Below are 18577 nucleotides of genomic sequence, written 5' to 3'. Positions count from 1 at the left end.
CACAGTTCATCTGAATCAAAATAATTCCACAAACTATTTCACAGAAAGGAAGAGACAAGGGGAGCTAAGAGAGAAATAACCTAGGAAACAAGTATGCCGGCGTACAAAAATAGACTGGAACATTTGGAGATTGTAGGTATGAAAATGTAGTCTCAATAACGGAGAATCTGAATTAGTGGATTATCTGAAGAGGTAATTGCTCACTGGAGGAGAAGCCAGATAGAAGCCGAGAGCTGTTTCGAGCATCTTTAATTTCTAGGCAAATTTATGAGGGAGAGGGAGGAATCGTCTCCAGGTTTCTCTCTGTGGGTGGAGGCAGCAAGCAGCGCAGGCAGCGCGCCAGCGCGGTGTCTCGGTTTCTCCCCCTCTCGTGCACAGCAGGCTGAGCATGGCGCGCTCCCAGCCAGAGAGCATCACCAGCTCCCCGGGAAGGGCAAGCGCGATGGGCACAGCTGTCCTCCTCCAGCTCACCCAGCACAAGGAGTGCTTTGAATCTCTCTCTGTGAAGTCTCTGCTCATGCAGCCTGCCTGATCCATAACCTCTGTCTCCAAATAGCTTCCCCTGTTTGAAGCACCCAGCTCGCTGTCACAAAGCCACTAGCGGAATAAATCAAGGCTGTGAGGGTCAAGTGGAGAGTCAAGCCTCTCAAACAGAACTGGAAAACTGGAATCTATATGCAGCCTGGATATCATGGACGTATGAGCTCAAAGTGCCTGTCAGAAAGCATCCAAACTACTACAGCTACAGCAAATATCACAAGGAATTCCAAACCTTAAATATCCTCTATGGGTGATGAGTCTGTGCCATTTTCAGCAGAGGGATTTAAATAAAAATGCTTCTAGAGTGTCCAACCCTGAAGCCGGAGCACATGCTCTGTCCCTTCAGACTGTGTTCTGTGAAGCACGTAGGAGCCACTGGAGCAAAATATGGCTAAAGCATTTATGTGTTTTTGCTATGAGGAGTTTTCTTAGAAATACAGGTTACTCTGGGTCTGCTGAGCAAGCTCTTCTTCCTAATCCACACCACCTGTGCAGATTCATGGATAATTTGGTTCTGACCTAGTTAAAAGTACAAAACAGATTTTCCCTGGTTGCTTATTCAATATATCCAGACATCCACTTCCAGCAAAGCCTGCAAAAAACTCTTTCATGGGCTGCACTTTGTTCCTCTGGGGAGAACATTTGGAGATGTGCTCTACAGCTCACAGGCCAAATCACTGCACTGCCATTCAAAGAAGAGACTTGACTTGGGTTTAAAAAAAGAAGGTTTATTCTTTTTGATTCAAAAGGATCAACAGCTACAATGTGCCTGACTTGGCACAGCTCGGTAATGGTAAGGACAGAGAGCAGGACATAGGCACCAGAACTGCAAATAAGTCAGGGCTTTCTACCCATGCCTCAGAGAAAAAGGTCTTTAAATCCAGTGCTACACCTGCTGAAGACAGACCTCAAAAACGGCGACTGCACAGCCCCATCCCTTCGTATCGGCCAGCAGAGGTGACCTGCAGTGCAGGAGTGAGCCTGAACCTTTCCGGGGGGGTTCTGAAGTCCTTAAGAGTGGCAGATTGCATCCTGTCCTCCCTCACAGTGATACAATCCCATTATCCATCTCAGACTGAAGATCAGAGATGGAGTTCTCCTTTGATGTACTCATCAGTATGATGAGAAACTTCTGCAAAGTTTCAGATCTTTCATTCATTAATCAACACCTACCATATGTATTATATGCATACACACATATGTAAAGAGCCTCCAGAGAAACACAGCATAAAGTCATATATTTCAGAGAGCTGACATCATACATTGTGCTGTGAATAACGAGATTTAAAATACCCTGTGCTATCAAGGTACAGTGAAACCTGCTCATTAGCTTGCACCAGCACCTCCTGGCATTTTCTTTATCCTCTTTAAAACATCACCAATGAGTACAAAATGATTTTGTTCTACTTAAAGACCAACTTTGAGGAGGTGACTGATTTCTGCTGATCCTGGAGGTGGTTTCACAGGTTTCATTGTACTTGAAACTTCACAGCTTCCACTGAAGTATTTGATGCATGTATGTACCGGTTTAGCAGAGTACAAAAGTAGAATAATTCTCATTCTTGCCTCATATTGTTGACAGAGTATGATGTCCTTTACCAAACTGTTTCTTTTTACTTGACAACTTATCAAAGACTCTGTTTTCTAAAGCCCAACCACCAATCTTCAAGAGTAGTTGTTTTAAAAGTCATCAGGGCTCCAAAACTTGTAATAAATTGCTGAATTTCTGTTAGCAAAGCTTATTCACAAGTTTCTTCCATAAAAATAAAGATTTTCAGTAGTTAAAGAAAAGGTATCTACATTACATTCACTAGCACTGGCTAACAAAAACCCACCACACCTCACCTTGCAGCTTTCAGTCAACCATGCTGGAATCTACCATGTGAAATTACAACCAATGGTCCCATCTTAACTCTCATGCTGGTCAAAGCTGTGAAAATTACACTTCAGGTCAGGGGAGTTAAGCCAACAGAGATGTCTTGAAAAGCCTGGATGGGGCTCCAAGATAAGACTGGTCCCTAGACACTGAATAGTAACAGATTAAGGACTGAAAGGAGACTTCCACAGGGCCTGCATCTTCTGTGGCACCCATCAATAAACCCACCTAAAAAATAGCAGAACTTCCCTGACTTGAAAGGGAGAAACATCATCAAGTACTATTACATTAGGCTAGAAAGTATGCAGAAAGTGTGCATCTCCTCACTAGTGTACTGAAACTACACAAACTACACCAGTGTCAACAGATGTCCTCAGCTCTTGGACCTGGGAAGCTCTCTTATTCCATCATCGTCATCCTCAGAGCAAAGCAAGCTTAGCGCGCTTGTTACGGGATGGATCCATGATGTTGTCTGTGTCACGTGGCTAAAAAAGAAACAAGAAATGCTATCAGCAACCCAAAAGAGGTTTACCAGTTTCAAAGCAAGAAATACAAGATGGAGCCTGAAGTTGTCATGGTGATTACAACACTTTCAAATACAGAATCCTCTTTTTCTTGTTAACTATGAGATTTTTACAAACAAGACATGGAGTCTTCCGGGTGCTAGAGACTGGACCAAAGGTCCCATTACCCAAAACGTTAGAGACAATGCTTTTGTAAGAGACTCCTGTTACAGACTGGTGATACTTCTGATAATGGAGCTGTAGATAATTAACCCAGCAACACCGTACAGCCCAGACTAGCAAAGACTTACAAAACTCCAGATATTGACATAGGTATTAACATTGCCATCATACCAGCTAAAGCCTGAGGCAGTGGTCAAGAGGAAGTTGACCAAATGTGGAATCACATCATAGAAATATACTCAATGTGTTAGAACATGAACTAACACTCTAGCATCATTAAGTCCTTCCTCTTATTACAGAAGCAGGCTGATGAATAAATGAAAAGAACAATATTCCTCACACATCCTCTAGACCAGACTCTGGACGTGCTTCCACAGTGTTTACACATGTACAAAAAGGGAGTCAGTGGTACTTTTTAAGACTTAAACCCTACATTTGACATGCAGTCTAAGCTGCTTTATAGTTTCTGGTAAACTTCTGGATGAATGGCAAGAAGCTGACCAAGGCTCAGTAAGGACAGATAAATGGAATATGCTTACTGTTTGTGGGTGAGAACACTGCACACCTTATGGTTGGTAGTATGCACACTAGCCATACTGTGTGTGGGCAAGACACAGCCTCTTCTCCCTTCTGGAATAATGTGTTCTTGATAAAGGAAATAGCTTCTTTTCACTTAAAAAAAAATCTTGCTAATAAATTCACAGTTTTTATAGTCAAGTCAGTGCAAAGATGAATTTTGTAATATAAGTTCATTACAAGAACTAGCAGAAAAAATATTGTACATATAATATACACCATAAAAGACAAAGAGCTCTTCTCACAACTTCTAACATGGAGTGTACCTAAAGCCCACGCCTGTACTCACCTTTCAGGTGCACTGGTTTAATCAAACATGAAGTGCCATGATGGAGCTACTCCAGATTTACCTTTTTAAGTGAAAACAGATTTTGTCTTTCTGTCTTCAGGAATGCTCACTTGAATACCCAATTATGGAAATGGATATGGTTAAAGGAGGAAACTGAGTCAATGTTATGGGTATGGGAATCGCTATTCCAGTCAACATGATCGTGCTATGATCTGACCTTGTATTCACACCTTTCATTTCAGTATACTGAGCTTAAGCTGGATATAATGAGGACAACAATACTGTTCACAAGAGGTAGGTATGATGCTAACATAAATCACATCTCCAGCTGATGAACAGACCTGTCTTTGAACTGGCAATTTTTTAGTTAAGCCACTACATCAATGTAAGCAATGCCTAAGCAAGGACCAAGCAAGGTAAACAAAATGTGGCAGATAAAGGCCATATCCTCACTTCTTATCCTTAAATAAAACTGAACACAAAAGCTCCAGTTTTGTGTAGAAACAATTCAAAAGTGCTTTTTTTGGTCAGAGCAGCACTGGATGGACTCCATTCCTTCGTACTACAAAAACGTGCATCACCTTATCAGAGCTGTAGAGATCAGGTTCACAGAAGTAACAACAACCTGTGGCTATACAGCCAGGTATATATATATATATATATATATGTACAACGCAGCAGATACCATTCTCAAGTACAGTAATCACTTCATTCTAACAAAGTGAATGTACCATTTTTTACTAGCAATGAGAGCAACTTTCCCAAAGTTTCCAACGTTTACCTTTACAAAGCCAGACAACAGCCAACAATGAAGGATATGAAGAGTCCTTTTATAGTGTTTTATGAGATTTGTGAATAACATCAGTCTAATCAAGAACATGATTCCCATTATTCCACAACACAGGGAAACATTCGTATTTATATTATATATATTATGAATATATTTGCATTTGTAAATATACAAAGGAAAATATCTTTGCTGTATTTTTCTGCAATGATATCTAGAATACCAGGAAATGCCATATATTTTAAATTAAACAATGTGCTCAATATGGCTTAATACAGAAGATAGCACTTTAAATTAAAACCCCAGCATGTGATTTCATTTATCGGCATAACAACACAGAACTCCTTCCAATACCTGTGGAATCATGGGAGCTGAATAAACTGGATTCCATCCATTCCAGCTCTGCCAATGCAAGATTTATTGCCTGCAGTACTATTTTAAGTGTTTACATTGCTTGCCTTTCTCAAGCCATTTCTCAGCAATCCATTGCTGAATTTAAATAAGAATAAACTGATTTGTAAACTCTATTTTTTCCCATTCGGCTTCCCCACGTAGCATGACCTGCTGTGTACTTACAGCCTTAGCTCTCTTTGCTTATGAGCATGCATCAACCCTGTGAAATGGGAGAAGCTGCACAGGAGAAGGGTTATGTGGAAAAGCATCCACAGGTCTTTAAATGTAACTGACTAAAAATTCTTTGTTAAGTGCTTATTCTTCACAAGATTTTCCTCCTACATACTTCAGGACCAGGAGGTACACGAGAGCATGCCTAACTTCCTGTTAGCTGCTCTAAGAACTTGATTTTGGTCTCATACAAATTCAGTGCAAAAATCATCCAGCTCTTCAACAGTGCAGAACTGTGGCACTGAAATCAGGGTTACTATTGTCTATATTCGATAGCATAACATGGGTTAATTACTGTTAAAAAAGAACTATTTGCATCCACTTTCAAAATATGAGGCTAAATTTCAATCTGCTCTAAATGCTTGTGATGTGAACTCAGTTCTTTTAAACTTGCTCTAGACTTTATCCCATGAACGCTCCTACTAGGACAGTGTGTTTTAAACCCGTTGCCAAAATCCTCACTAGGAAAAGAACTCTAATAAATAAACTTGAAGTCCAGATACTGTGGCTCACATTGTAGGCAGACACACACAATACGCACAGATTATTTAGGTACAGAATAAATGTATAACCTCTCCCCCAACCCCCAGTTTATTTTTAGCTCTCCAAAAGTGCTGCGGCTAAAGAGCTTTGACATAATCAGTCCGAAGAGATAATCCCAGATTTAATGGTTTGCAGAACATTCTTGTATTAGAAATGCATCCTCTCCGATTCGCGTCTGAGGGCCAGCAATAAAAAGTGAATTCAAATCTACCTCTAGGTTTTGCTTAATTGATAAAACTGAATATTAAAGGAATATTTGGACAGCCAGCACACTACAAATCCTAGATGTAAAACGTTTGCCATTTGCAAAGGCTCCTGCTCAAAAGATTAATTTCACATTTTCAGGGCAATTAACAATAATTAAAGATTTTTAGGTTTTCAAACAAGTCATTGCGATCAGAGGGCAGCCAAATTTATTGTTAGAAAACAGAAGCATCTGATCTGGAAATATGTCAGTAGCTTATTCCATCTTTTTAACATTAGTAAATTGCAGGAAAAATTTTAGAGCTTGGAAAAACAAAACATGAGAACACAGGGATTTTTTTTTGGGCAAAGAAATGCTAGTGAATTACTTAAAATACCATTATAATTAACCTCCTGATTCTTACTTCTTTGCAAGGAAAATGCTTTCTTCTAAAATGAGAACCTCAATCTTTTAAGAAAAGATAAATTCAAAGAAAAACTAATGGAAAAAATGTCTGTACCTTTGTTAGCTTTGAGCATTGTCAAAACATGCTTTTTACTAGGGCCAAACTCTGGAGCCTAACAGGGATTCACATCTTGCAGACAATACAATTGCTGTAGGTCACTGTGCAGGATGCTGAGCTACAAAGCAATCATTCAGTATTTGAAGTTGGGGTTTTTTCCCCCTTTGACATGGGCTGACATTCATAACACCCGAATGAATTTTTCCAGTTCACCAGGGTTGCTTCACTTTAAAAGGAGCAATCTTGTGCAAGACCCATTTGCTTGACATCTGTTCAGGAGACAAAACGCAGGCTTGAACAATTAATCAGTCAAACTCTCACACTGATGAGGGACCGGTACTCATTAGAGACCAGGCAGGATTTAGTTGTATCTGAACCTAGAAAGCCCAGTTCTGGCCTCGTATGAACCCTTTGCTTCTCTACCAACTTGAGCGGTACTGATGATGAAAGTGAAAGCAGGACTCTGCTCATATGAAATAACACAAACTCCAAGGTAGCTATTTTCCTCCCTAAATGAACATACCCCATAACCTAAATGCACAGTAGTAATTTTGCTATACTTTTCATCTTTCTTATCTTACTTTTGTATTTCCCAAACTTCATTATCCTTTAGAATGCAGTAATGCTCAGCTAGAGTATTGATGCTTGATGGAGGTTTTACTCATCTATGCCCATCTGAAACCCCTTGCAAAGCCATTGTCACAGTGTCATACTGCTGACAACTCTGAAAGCTTTACCTTTAGAGCTTTCACTGTTGTTACTGAAATAATCATTAAATAAATGTAGCAAATAGCACTGCCAGATGCAGATGTAATGGGTTGGAAGGGGACATGCTCTATACTATCCAGAAATGTACTCCATATTTTTAGTTTTTAGACTTATACACGTATCCCAGTGGGAAATTCTGAAGTTACTGTGACAGGAGTATATCCCCTCTGCTAGAGGACTAGTAATATGGGAGATTATGTGTTCCTTTGTTACACACTCATATGAAGGCCCCCATACAGTGGTGGTTTGGAGGCTAATGAGAGCCAGAGCAACAGGAAAACAAAGAACAATGCCACTGAATGAAGATCCTGAAACCTAATCCTTCATCTAGAGGTTATATCATCTTCCTTGCTTGCTCTTGCACAGAATCTCTCTGTGTAGTTCTTTGCTGGACTACACACAGCTTTGCAAGATTTGTTTTAATTGCTGCCTTTGTCTTTGGTTGCTGGGGCTTTCTGTTTCTGTTCCCTTTGAGCCTGGAACAGCCTTTTGCTTTGCAAAGATCCTTTTCTTCTCTTTAAAACTCACTGTCCCAAATTTTGCACCTTTGGGAAAGTACCAGGCTCTTTCATCTCTGTTTTACTCACACTTCTCTAACCTGCTCATGCAAGTCGCTTGCACCATGGATCGATGTTCCTTATGTACTGCCTGAAACATTGCATAATAAGAAAGCATAGCATCAAAAATAGATCCTGTTATTAATCTTTTGTTTCTTCAACGTCAATGTTTATCATGAAATAAGCTTTTAGAGTTATCCCATGCTTGCAAACCCAGTTGTGATGTCTTCCATGTTCGGTATCCCCCTTGAAAATGCTGTAAGGGGTTACAAAATCAAGCAACAGGAAACTCCTGTTGTTTTGAAGAGCAAATGCTGTGAGGATGTGCAAGGAATAACCTGTTGTGAACTGTAACTGAAGGATTTTAATTTAGTAGATAAGCAATTTGAACGAATAAAACAAGTATAATCCATCAGCCCTGAGAGCATTTAGGGAAGACAGCTTCCAGACATGGAAGCTACAGGCAGCTTGGGAAGGGTTTTTGCACTGTATTTATCAAAATCAGATTATCTGAAAACTAAAAGTTCTTTTTGCTTTCCCCTTTTTGTTAAAATTGGTTTTAGACTCTGCCCTCTTTCAAGACAGCATTTCACAAGGAACACACCATGTATAATAGTACCCCAGGAGTTGCTGGGCAGGTCCTAAGATGGCAGTGACCTCAACTTTTATTGTCTGCAATAAAATCGAGATCACTTGTCACCTCATGGAGCCGTGTCCTAAGGCGACCACATCCTTTCCTGTATTTCCCTTGGGGATCACAGATTTTGCTTGAGTATTAATTAAAGATTGAAGGATATAAAATGAAACCCCAGAAGACAGTCTCGCTATTTATTCCTTGATGAAGCTGATTAAACTCTTGTCTACTAAGAAAGAATATGAGCAATTTTGTAAGGCAGTAATCACTAGGAAGAAGATTTATATAGCCAAATAGTGTGCTATATCATTAAAAATTGCCAACAATAAGCAAATGACCCAATCTAAAGATAAAACCAGTAATAACAGCAGGATCTGAGCCAAGGCTGAAGATGCCCAAAGGTTTGAGTGATAGGATATGCAGACTTTTCAGTTTTAAAGCATTACCTGAAATCTATCTCCCCCCAGTATTAGCCATCTGCTATTATTCTAAAACTGCCTTAAGTATGCAGTTACTCCTAATCCTGTGTCTTTAAGTGATCATAAAAAATCTGGTGCAGTTGATTTGCAATGCATCAGAGCGTGCTCAAGGCTTCTGTTTAAACTATACATGTACTAAAGTGAAATAGAACTAGAGCAATGGCTTAGGCCCATGCTTCAGATGAAGCACATACTGAAAAAACCCTGCTGTGCATTGTTCTGCTTCCCATGGCTCTCCCCAGTGTTATTCCCCATGTGCCAAATCCTGCTGTAACAAAGGAAAATTAGGAGTCTGAGCTTTTACATTTCCAGTCCTGCTCACAGAAGTAGGGAAGAATTAAACCTTTGGTCACATCAGTCTAAGAGTAAAATAACTCAGCAGAGGCAACAAACCCATCCCACTGATTTCAGTGGGATCTGCAGCTCTAGAGTGAACAAATAATCTCAGTTTCATGTGTTTTCTCACAGAAGACATTTTAACAGCTGCCTTATATGATAGCCCAGAACCCGGTCAGTGTGCAGTGTCTGTGGAAGCTGATAGACACCAGTTTCCAGCTTCAGTTTCCTGTTTCTCCAGTTTGGTTCTTGATACTAAAAACAAACACCCTCTCAGGAAAAAAGATTGCCCAACCACAAGCAGCTTAAGGTCTTAACATTCTTGTATTACAAGCTCATGTTATCATAAAATCCAACACCAAGTTTCCTACTTTTACGTCTGAGATTAATTTCCTTATAGTCATGCAAAATGATTTCAGTGAAAATCAGAGACCCCGAGTTCCCTACAACACAAATGTCAGGCAATAAACCATTCCTAAACCTTAGGAAGTATTTGGAATTTGGATCTTGCCTATTGATAAGGCTTCATGATTTTTTAGACAGCAAAATGCCTTACACTGAATCATGGCTGTGTCTTTTAAGAACTCTTTTCTTCACTCTACAGGGACTGTGAACAAAGAACAACTAGGAGGTACACTTTCCAAAAGAGGACTATTACTTCGGGATATATTTATTCCTGGTGACTAGCTTGAGACACAGCAAAGTCCTGTACTTCAGATGGCAAGCATTAACACTGCATGAAAACAGAAGTTCTCTGAGATGTCTCAAGTCAGTTATTCAAAAATCAAAAAGAACAATGTCAGGATTACCCAAATTCCTACAGTTACATCTGAAAGTGTTTGAACTGATGTTGAGCTGATGGATGCAGAGTGCTTTGGATCATTCTACATTAGAAAGCAGTAACTACAGTTAGTTACACTTGGTTACTCCTGAGCCAGGTTTATTTAAATATTTGCAACTTTTTGTGACTATATAACTACTCTTCCCTCTACTTTCAGACAGGAGCTCCAATTTTAAGAGATGCAAATTAACTGCACCTTTCTTTGAACTCAGTGAAAACATGACACGCTCCATGCCTCAAAATACCCGTTTCTACTCACAGAACATCAGAGTTACTAAGATGAAGAAACCTACAACAATGATTTTGATAACTGATAATTCTGGTGTAACAAACTTGCCTACTGCTTTACAGGGGGCTGGGAGCAGAGCGCGTACCGGATTAAATCCAGAGGGATTTCAACTGCACGTTCAGTATGGCAGATCATGGGTTTGCCTAGTTTGCTGTTCTGAACTCTGAAACTTGAGTAGAACATATAGAAGTCTACTTCTAGATCAGCTCTGCTATGATCTGAACTTTGTTGAACTTGATTACTTTTAGGAAGGGCAACTCCAACCACTACTTAGATAACCTGCAGATAACTAATATATTGTAATATATTAGTACCTCATGGAATGGGACAGCAGAGACAAAACTGAACATACCTCGCTATGTTGGGTTTTGGGTCCTTCCTTTGTAATGCAGTAGAAATGTGTAAAGTAACATTAAGAAAGGAACAGCTTTGTTTTTTCAATTTAGCATGCAGTAAGCAAAATAATCTCTGATTTACTTTCCTTTTATGATGATACCTTCAGTGTTCTAAACCATTGAAGTTTACACTGCAGAAGTTCTTCATCTATCACACTTGCTTTGCTATTCTTAGCTCAGTCATAAAATCATAAACAGTTTCTATGAATGCCCACCTTTCAGTAAAATTAATGATGGCTCCTTCCCAAGCAAAATCAAACAAACCAGAATATTATAAAAGGTAAGTATGATGCTGTTGGCTTTCAAAGTGGAAGCCTGATTTGCCAGAACATGCTGTGTATGGTTTTTATCTATCTGCATTTTACACGTATTGGCTTCAGGCTCCTACTTAACATGAACCAAATTCTATACTTTCCAATGAAGGCACCTTCACTGCCTACTTTGTTACACTGAAGCACGCAATGCTTCCATATGAAACTCCTGGAAGTCTAAATCATGTTATTACTATTTCCCCTTTGTTGTAAGATAGAAAACATCACAGGCCCTAATGCATCTAAGGGAAAAAGATCCCAAAAGTTTAAAATACTTGGAAACTTTTTGTCTTTCAGGAAAATTTAAGATGAATGTTCCTGAGGAAAGTAACAGTTAATATGGAATAGTTGGAACCCAGTCCTATTAAAATGCTAGAAGAACAGTGTTTACAGGGGCAAAATTCACAGCTGGTCCTTACAAACTGTACACATATGCAAGGAGTGGGTGGGAGTAGGATGGAGAATAGCAAGGCCCTACCTAATTTTAGGTGCCAGTCTCATGATACAAAGCTGCCATATGTTAAAGGTGAACGGAGTGGGAGGATGGAAGAGATTGACTATAATGGGTTTCTGGTAAAAAAATTACAGTGTCCCAGCTACGGTTTTTTATACTGTTCCTCTGTGATCCTAAGCCACCAGTGTATAACCATTAATCAATTAGCACACACGATATTTCACTTGGAGAGCAGTTATGCCTGCACACTCTCTCCTATTTGAAAATCAAACCCAGAAGTTACTGATTCACAAAATCTGCTCAATGACAGAACACACTTTCTGTTTGCACTGCTACAGTTCCATCACTTCCATAAGGACTTTTAATGCCAGAGAATACAACCGAAGTGTTGAACTAAGCCTGGGCAAAAATAGCCACATGACAAGCTTTAAAAGTGAACATGATAGACTTTCTCTTACGTAGAAACTCTTCCCATCCTAATGCCTCCCAGTTGACTGGTAAGTGCATCGTACACATCTGCATGTAGGTGATACTTTATGAGGGCTCATTAGCTCCATTGTGCTTCTGGGATCTACAGATAAAATGACTATTTGGGACAGGAATTTCTATTAGAAAATCAGTAATTTCATTTCTAGCAACAGAGCAGCCTTAATCATCTAATAAATAAAATAATTAATATTGATTTACGGGGGTTTTAACCTTATTATGTGGGGTCTTTTCAATACGCTGGAAATGGAAAAATTGGAGAGGATCCAGTGAAGGTTGGAGAGGGTTGGAGAACTTGGCTCAGGAAGAAATGCTGAAGGAACTGGGAAAAGGGTTCAGCCTAGAGCAGAGAAAGCTTGGGGCATTCTTCACTGAAAACAACTAAATATTGGAATAGCATGCCCAGACAGCTGGCAGCATCTTCCTCACTGGAAATACCCAACACTTGGCTTGACAGGGCTCTGAATACGACTCTTCAACAGACATCAATTCAGATAACCTCCAGATATCCCTTCAATCTGGACTTTTCTATGATTTTATTATATGACTCTGGAACTGTAATGGACTGCCAAAACCCCCATTAGGCTACATTCAGTTGTCACTGAGCAAATGAGGTCATGATCTCAACTCTTCTTAACCAAACCAGCTGACACAAACAGTGATAGAAATAAGAAATGTAAGTTGGTGATGAAACAGGCACCAGTAATGTGTTTCTATTACACACTAATTGATGTGGCATGAATCTGGTGCTATGTATGAATGACTGATTGTATTGCTACAGGCAAAATAGAAGTGTCTGCTCTCTCCATTAAAGTACACCAGCTTGTCTTAAAATGTATCTGGGGCCAAATTCAACCTTTACTCTCCAGCAGCAGAGTAATGCAGCAGGAAAGCAGTTATACTAGCAATGAACCTGAGCCCTACCTTTTAGTCTACTGGTCTAATTTTGGCCTTCTGATAACTGCTGTTATATTAGTAAGACACTTGAACTCACTTCTTTTCCAATGCATACAGAGATGTAACTCAGAGGGGCTGACATTACTGTTTGCTATTTCATGGTAAACCTGTACACGACCTTAATGCCTAGCACAGAATCACGCCAGTGTTTGACACACCAGCAGTCTAAAAGGTAGTTTTCTCACACTTGTGGCTGATCTTCACAACCTGGTTGATTGAAAACGATTTACTGAGAGACTGAAATGATTTCCCGAGGTGATTTCAAAGACTGTCTTGAGGTGAAGATGCATGGACAAAATACAGCTTTCCCCAGTAGGTACAGAGAGCTGTTCAGTTCCTCAGGATATAGCCATGTAAATGTTTTATTCATGTCAGTTATTCACATAAGTGGGTTTCACTTTAGTGTGTAACACAAGCCAGCTGGTTTGCTTCTTTTAAACTCTGATTTCTCATGCACTTCATATTGCTACACCCCCTTCAGAGATATTTATGGAAATTTCACAGCAAGCTCTCTCAAGCTTATGTGCCATTAAGATTCCATTCTGGGGTGTTTACTGCATTAGATTTATAACATACAGATTTATGGACTCAGCTACTTGATGGCCCAATAAAGCATGTTGGAACTGAAGGCAACTGCTAATTAAAATAATACTTGATTGTCCTTAGCATATTGTAAAACTGCTGTGGATTTAAACAGAGCCACTGCAGCTCCTATAAAGCCTCACAGCCTAACTGCATAATGAGAAAACTGACAATTTGCATGTAAGATCAGTTTATTTGGGGCTACACTTAGGGAATTATAACTTTTCTATCTGTTTGTATACATGGAAGCGAACTAGTGTTGAAATACTTTTAAGCACGCTGTGGCTTTGGCTGTTCTAAACACCAAAGAACGAAAATTCACAGCCAAAGGGAACAAGAAGGTTACAGTATTAGTTCCAGGGTTGTAAAGTATCAACTATTCCACTAATCCCCATTTAAACAATTAGCTTAAATCCTACTGAAAAGGATCAGCTGTTAAGATGCACCTCAAGCAAAGTTCCTCCTGGAAAAGGGCACTTTCAGTGTTGGGTAGAATTTTCATCTTGAAATCTCTAACATTCAATGTTAGAAACAAGAGAGTTGGGCAATGCTGCTCCTTGCTCTAAACAGTTAACATTCTCAGGCTGACTTCATACACATTACAAAGTGTAGTAAGAGGTATGAATTTTCAAGCATGCAAGCAGCCTGGCTTACACTGTAATTAGGAAACAGTGATGAAAGCAAAATATGGAAATAGTTCAAATGAATATTAATTACCATGATGCCTTATTACAGTGCTCAGTTAACTCCATTCTAATGAACTGCATTAAGAGCTCTTAACACCAGCGTGGTGGCTCCATTCAGAATAGAATTTTTTAGACAGTGGTCACGACAGGTGATTTCATACCCTTCTCTGCAATTAAAATGGATAGATTTTACTTGCTTCCCACAAAGACTGACATGCAGAACTTTATAGGACAGGTAACAATGATGGAAAACTGAGGCACTATCATTTGAAATGCTAGGAGCACATTAAGAAGAGGGAAGAACAGTCATGAGTCCTTAACAAGCAAAGATCAGATAGGCAAAAACTCCTTAAAAAGCCTTTTCATGTCAACTATTGAATTCAAATCTGTAGTTTCAGCAAGTGGGGGTAATCTGCAAGCCATCTACAAATGAGGGCTCCACCATCTAGATTAGCTGAGATGCTGGTGTTGCTTATCTGAATTTACTGTCACATCTGCAATAGGTCAGTGTCCAAATGCAGAACTTTGGAAGAAATTTCTTGCACATTTTCAGCAAATCCAGCTTTCTGCTGAGTCACCAAGATAAGTATTTCTATGAGAAGCACAATAACCAAACCAGCAAAAAAAGAGGCGAGATGTTTGAAGAAAATGAGATTTTGTCTATTCCTTCTCTAAATTTTATTTGCTCTTATTGCTAGATGATACTATCTTCAATCTCAGTTTCCAATTACACAGGTATAAACCTACAGTATTGCAAGTGTTTTACCCAGAACAGAATCCAGCATCCACCTTTCTAACTGTCCTATAACGGCTCCCTGAATGAACAGATGGAGACCAAGGAAATAAGTGCTCTATTTTAATAGTTGCTCTTGCTTTTATTTCCATTGCTATGAAATTGGCTTTTAATTCACTTTCATTTCCGAAGTTATTTTCCTACAATTTATTTTGGTATAAATCCCATGTAGTAACCTACATCTGTCTGAAAAGAAAAGCCACCCTTTGATTAGAGCTGGAATGCGGTATCATATACTGTGTGCTGGGAAACCTCTGCAGAAAAAAACATGTCTGCTTTAATACATCTAGCTCGAGGCACCACGGGGTGAGTCGAGGACAGCAGAGCAGTGGGCTTGAAATAAAGGAAAAGCAATGTCCCTGCTTTTCTTGGCTTGCCCATACATAAACTTCAATGCTATTTACGTGACTTTTATAACAGTTTGGGGTAAAAGTAATTCTATCTCCCTGCAAAAATTGATTTGCTGCCTTTCCTGTCTTTGAGGAGACTGTGGAGGTCCACCTGCAAAACAGGGGCTTCCTGGCACCTATAAAAATTGAACAATATGCCAATTTCAGCAGCAAGAATAACTTGCTCTTAATTCAACAATGATTCATGATATATGTGCAATGGAGATGAATTATATTTGCCACCAATTATTTCAGTCTTTTAAAGGAATAATTAAAAAAAACCCCTATTACATTAGTTATTTTTCACTATATTCTGAAACAACAACAACATAATTGTGCAATTCACTTCCTGAAGCTTCTGGAACAGCCAACAGAACTACCCCTTTTCTCATGCATCCTTCGTCCAGCATCAGAGAATACAACTGAAATAAAATCTTTCCCATAGCTTACAACAAACTCCTCCAGCTTTTACCAAGCAGGTCTTTGTTAAAAAGCTTTCAGTTCTCTATCCAGCAGGCATATTATTATGTCCTGCTGACATTAGCGGGATATAAACCACAGTTTGGGTTTGGTTATAAAAATTAATACTTCCTCCCCCCCCCTTATTTTTGTAATTAACGGATTTGTACTGCATTTTTTCTTCTAGTCTGTCAGAAAAGAGATCACGACAGAAATCTTATCGTTAAGGAAAGCCAAAAAAAGCTTTGTAACAAGGGCCCAAGCTCAGTGCTTTGCTTTTTTGTTTTTCTTTTCCCCAGACGATTACATCTCCAAATGATTACTGCCTTTGAAGCTTTTGTGGAGGTTTTCTTTATGCTTTAGCTGCTGTGTGATTGTAACATCTTATCCATGGCACCTCTGCTCTAGTCTCTGGAGAGTTCTGAGAAATTTGTTTGCAACATCTCCTAGAAAGTCACAGGTAACTCCTGGTGCAAAACATTTAACTGTAATTTGTTTTTTGGGGTGCACAACAACTGCTCCCTGGTGCAGTGTCCACCCTGAGCACCTCTCAGTGCGATTCACATTAGGTAGCATTTCTAATAAGCCACTATGAAAAGTATGGCTTTGGCTTTGTCCCTTGAAAACATAGAAAGCAAACCCTATGGACACTGGAGGTATCATTTTCATGGGGCAGAAATCAGGAACAAAAAATAGCATATATGCAGAATATGAGAGAAGGCTTTTTTGTTGCAGCTTCAGTGGCATGATCAATGGAATAGAATTTGCTTAACCCGCAGCCAGTGATACCATGAAATGTCAGTATCTGGTGATACTCAAGTTAGTAAACCTCCATTTATCATCTGAAGTGTAAAAATTAGAGGATAATGACTTTTCTTCTACATGAATGGTATGGCAGTTGGAAAACTCTTGGTTGCTTGATAAATGTACCTAAATGCTTTCTTTCCCGTTCCTTCACTCTCTTGCAGCAACAGAACAACTTATTCCACACAATGGAGCAGGATGTGACCTCACAAAAACCCATCAGTAACTAGACTTAGGTGAAACCACAGCATTACCTTCTAAAAATCTAAAAGAATTCTTCCACTTCTCGAAAATATAAGGGCATTTTTAAAACCTGATATTTATACTTGTAAACCATTCAGGGGATAAGATTTTTCTTCCCTACCTCCTGGGTCCATTATAGGGTCAAACACAGAACTGGGGAAGTTCTCAACATTGCAGACGGGTTTTCAAAACCATGTGAAGGGCTGAGACACATATTTCATACTGAATTTCAGTTGGTTTGGTGACTGAGCCCTCTAGGACCCTTTGGGCAATGAAGTCACAAAACTCAGGAAAGAACAAGTGATATTGGCAATAAAGATACAAATAAAGCAGATGGCAGCTTTTGTTATTTTACTCATTTTTCCATTAATTCTAGGTTTAAAATGTTTAACATGCTTTTACTTCAACTCTGACCCATTTTCCCCCAGAAGTACTCACTTGATGAAATATTTGATTCCATCTGCTGTATAAGCTTCCTCCCATCCATAAGGCAGACCTAAGGTGAAAGAAAGCAATGAGATGTGTTTCAAACCTTAACTGACACAAACAACATGGTTTTGAGATGGTATAAATCAGAATGCTGTAATTTCAAACCATGTCTAAAAAAGATTATAAATGAATTTTTGCTATTTTGTAATGTCATAATTTAAAGAATACAATTTAATAACTATTCGCTGTGCTGCAAAGCTATAAACCATTTCATGAGACTTTCATGCCTAGCATTCCTTTTGCAGAAGCTGACAGTCTGGTCAAATCACAGTGTAGTAATTAAGTATTTTTGAACTTTATATTGTAATTTACACCTACATAAAGTGACCAAAACCCTCCTGTGCCTGTCATCTGCTGAGGTCTGTTTTTACAGCTGTTACATACAGATGCTAATAACAACACAAGGTAGAAGTATGGGCAGAATGAAATCCTCTGCTGTTTGGTTTTTTCACTAAGTTTTGTGTTTATACATAATTCGTGGGGAATTTGAGCACAAATTCCACACAGAGACAGATTTGGAGAAAATATGTACAGATATTTGTGTTCTTATCTATGTTATATGTCCTAAAAAAGGTTAATTTACTAAATGCATTGCTTAATTTTGTGATTTACACTAGGGTAATCAGTGATGCTAATCTTAAAAATTCAATCTTGGATTTTGTTCTTAGGTTGAAAGTCCTATCCCTGAGAATGATCGGTAATACACAAAACTTTTATTAGGGTACAATGCTATATCCCTTTAAAAACTAAATTTTCATAGCAAACCTCTGCCTGTTCAATTACTGTTCATTCAACACCAACTGTTTGTAGGGTTTGAAGAGTGCTGGAGAAAGAAGCATCAGTCAATGTGCAAAAATGCTCCTGACGGATGCTTTTGTGACACTACACTGTAGTGTAGATAAAGTGAAAGGTCCTGAAAAACCTCCCTTTCTTGGAGACTAGAAATATGTATATGAAATTAAAATATGCATGAAAACTTATTCTGGAAGTGCTTTAG

At 39.0% G+C, this 18577-nt stretch overlaps 1 protein-coding gene across 1 annotated transcript in view; it reads right to left on the bottom strand.

The window, feature by feature from the left end:
- Nucleotides 1–2789: 2789 nt before the first annotated feature.
- Nucleotides 2790–18577, bottom strand: part of STXBP4 (syntaxin binding protein 4) — a gene marked incomplete at both ends in the record, with an annotated part of 66618 nt that continues 50830 nt past the window's right edge. The window contains 2 exons of the mRNA XM_080629500.1: nucleotides 2790–2901; nucleotides 17530–17587. Coding sequence (XP_080485626.1) covers nucleotides 2790–2901; nucleotides 17530–17587 — 170 coding nt within the window. The remainder of the gene's footprint in view (nucleotides 2902–17529; nucleotides 17588–18577) is intronic.

This window comes from Psittacula echo (assembly GCF_963264785.1).
Source record: "Psittacula echo genome assembly, chromosome: 14".
NCBI lineage: Eukaryota > Metazoa > Chordata > Aves > Psittaciformes > Psittacidae > Psittacula > Psittacula echo.
The sequence above is the reverse complement of the archived record's forward strand: the minus strand, read 5'-3'. Positions and strand labels throughout refer to the sequence as shown.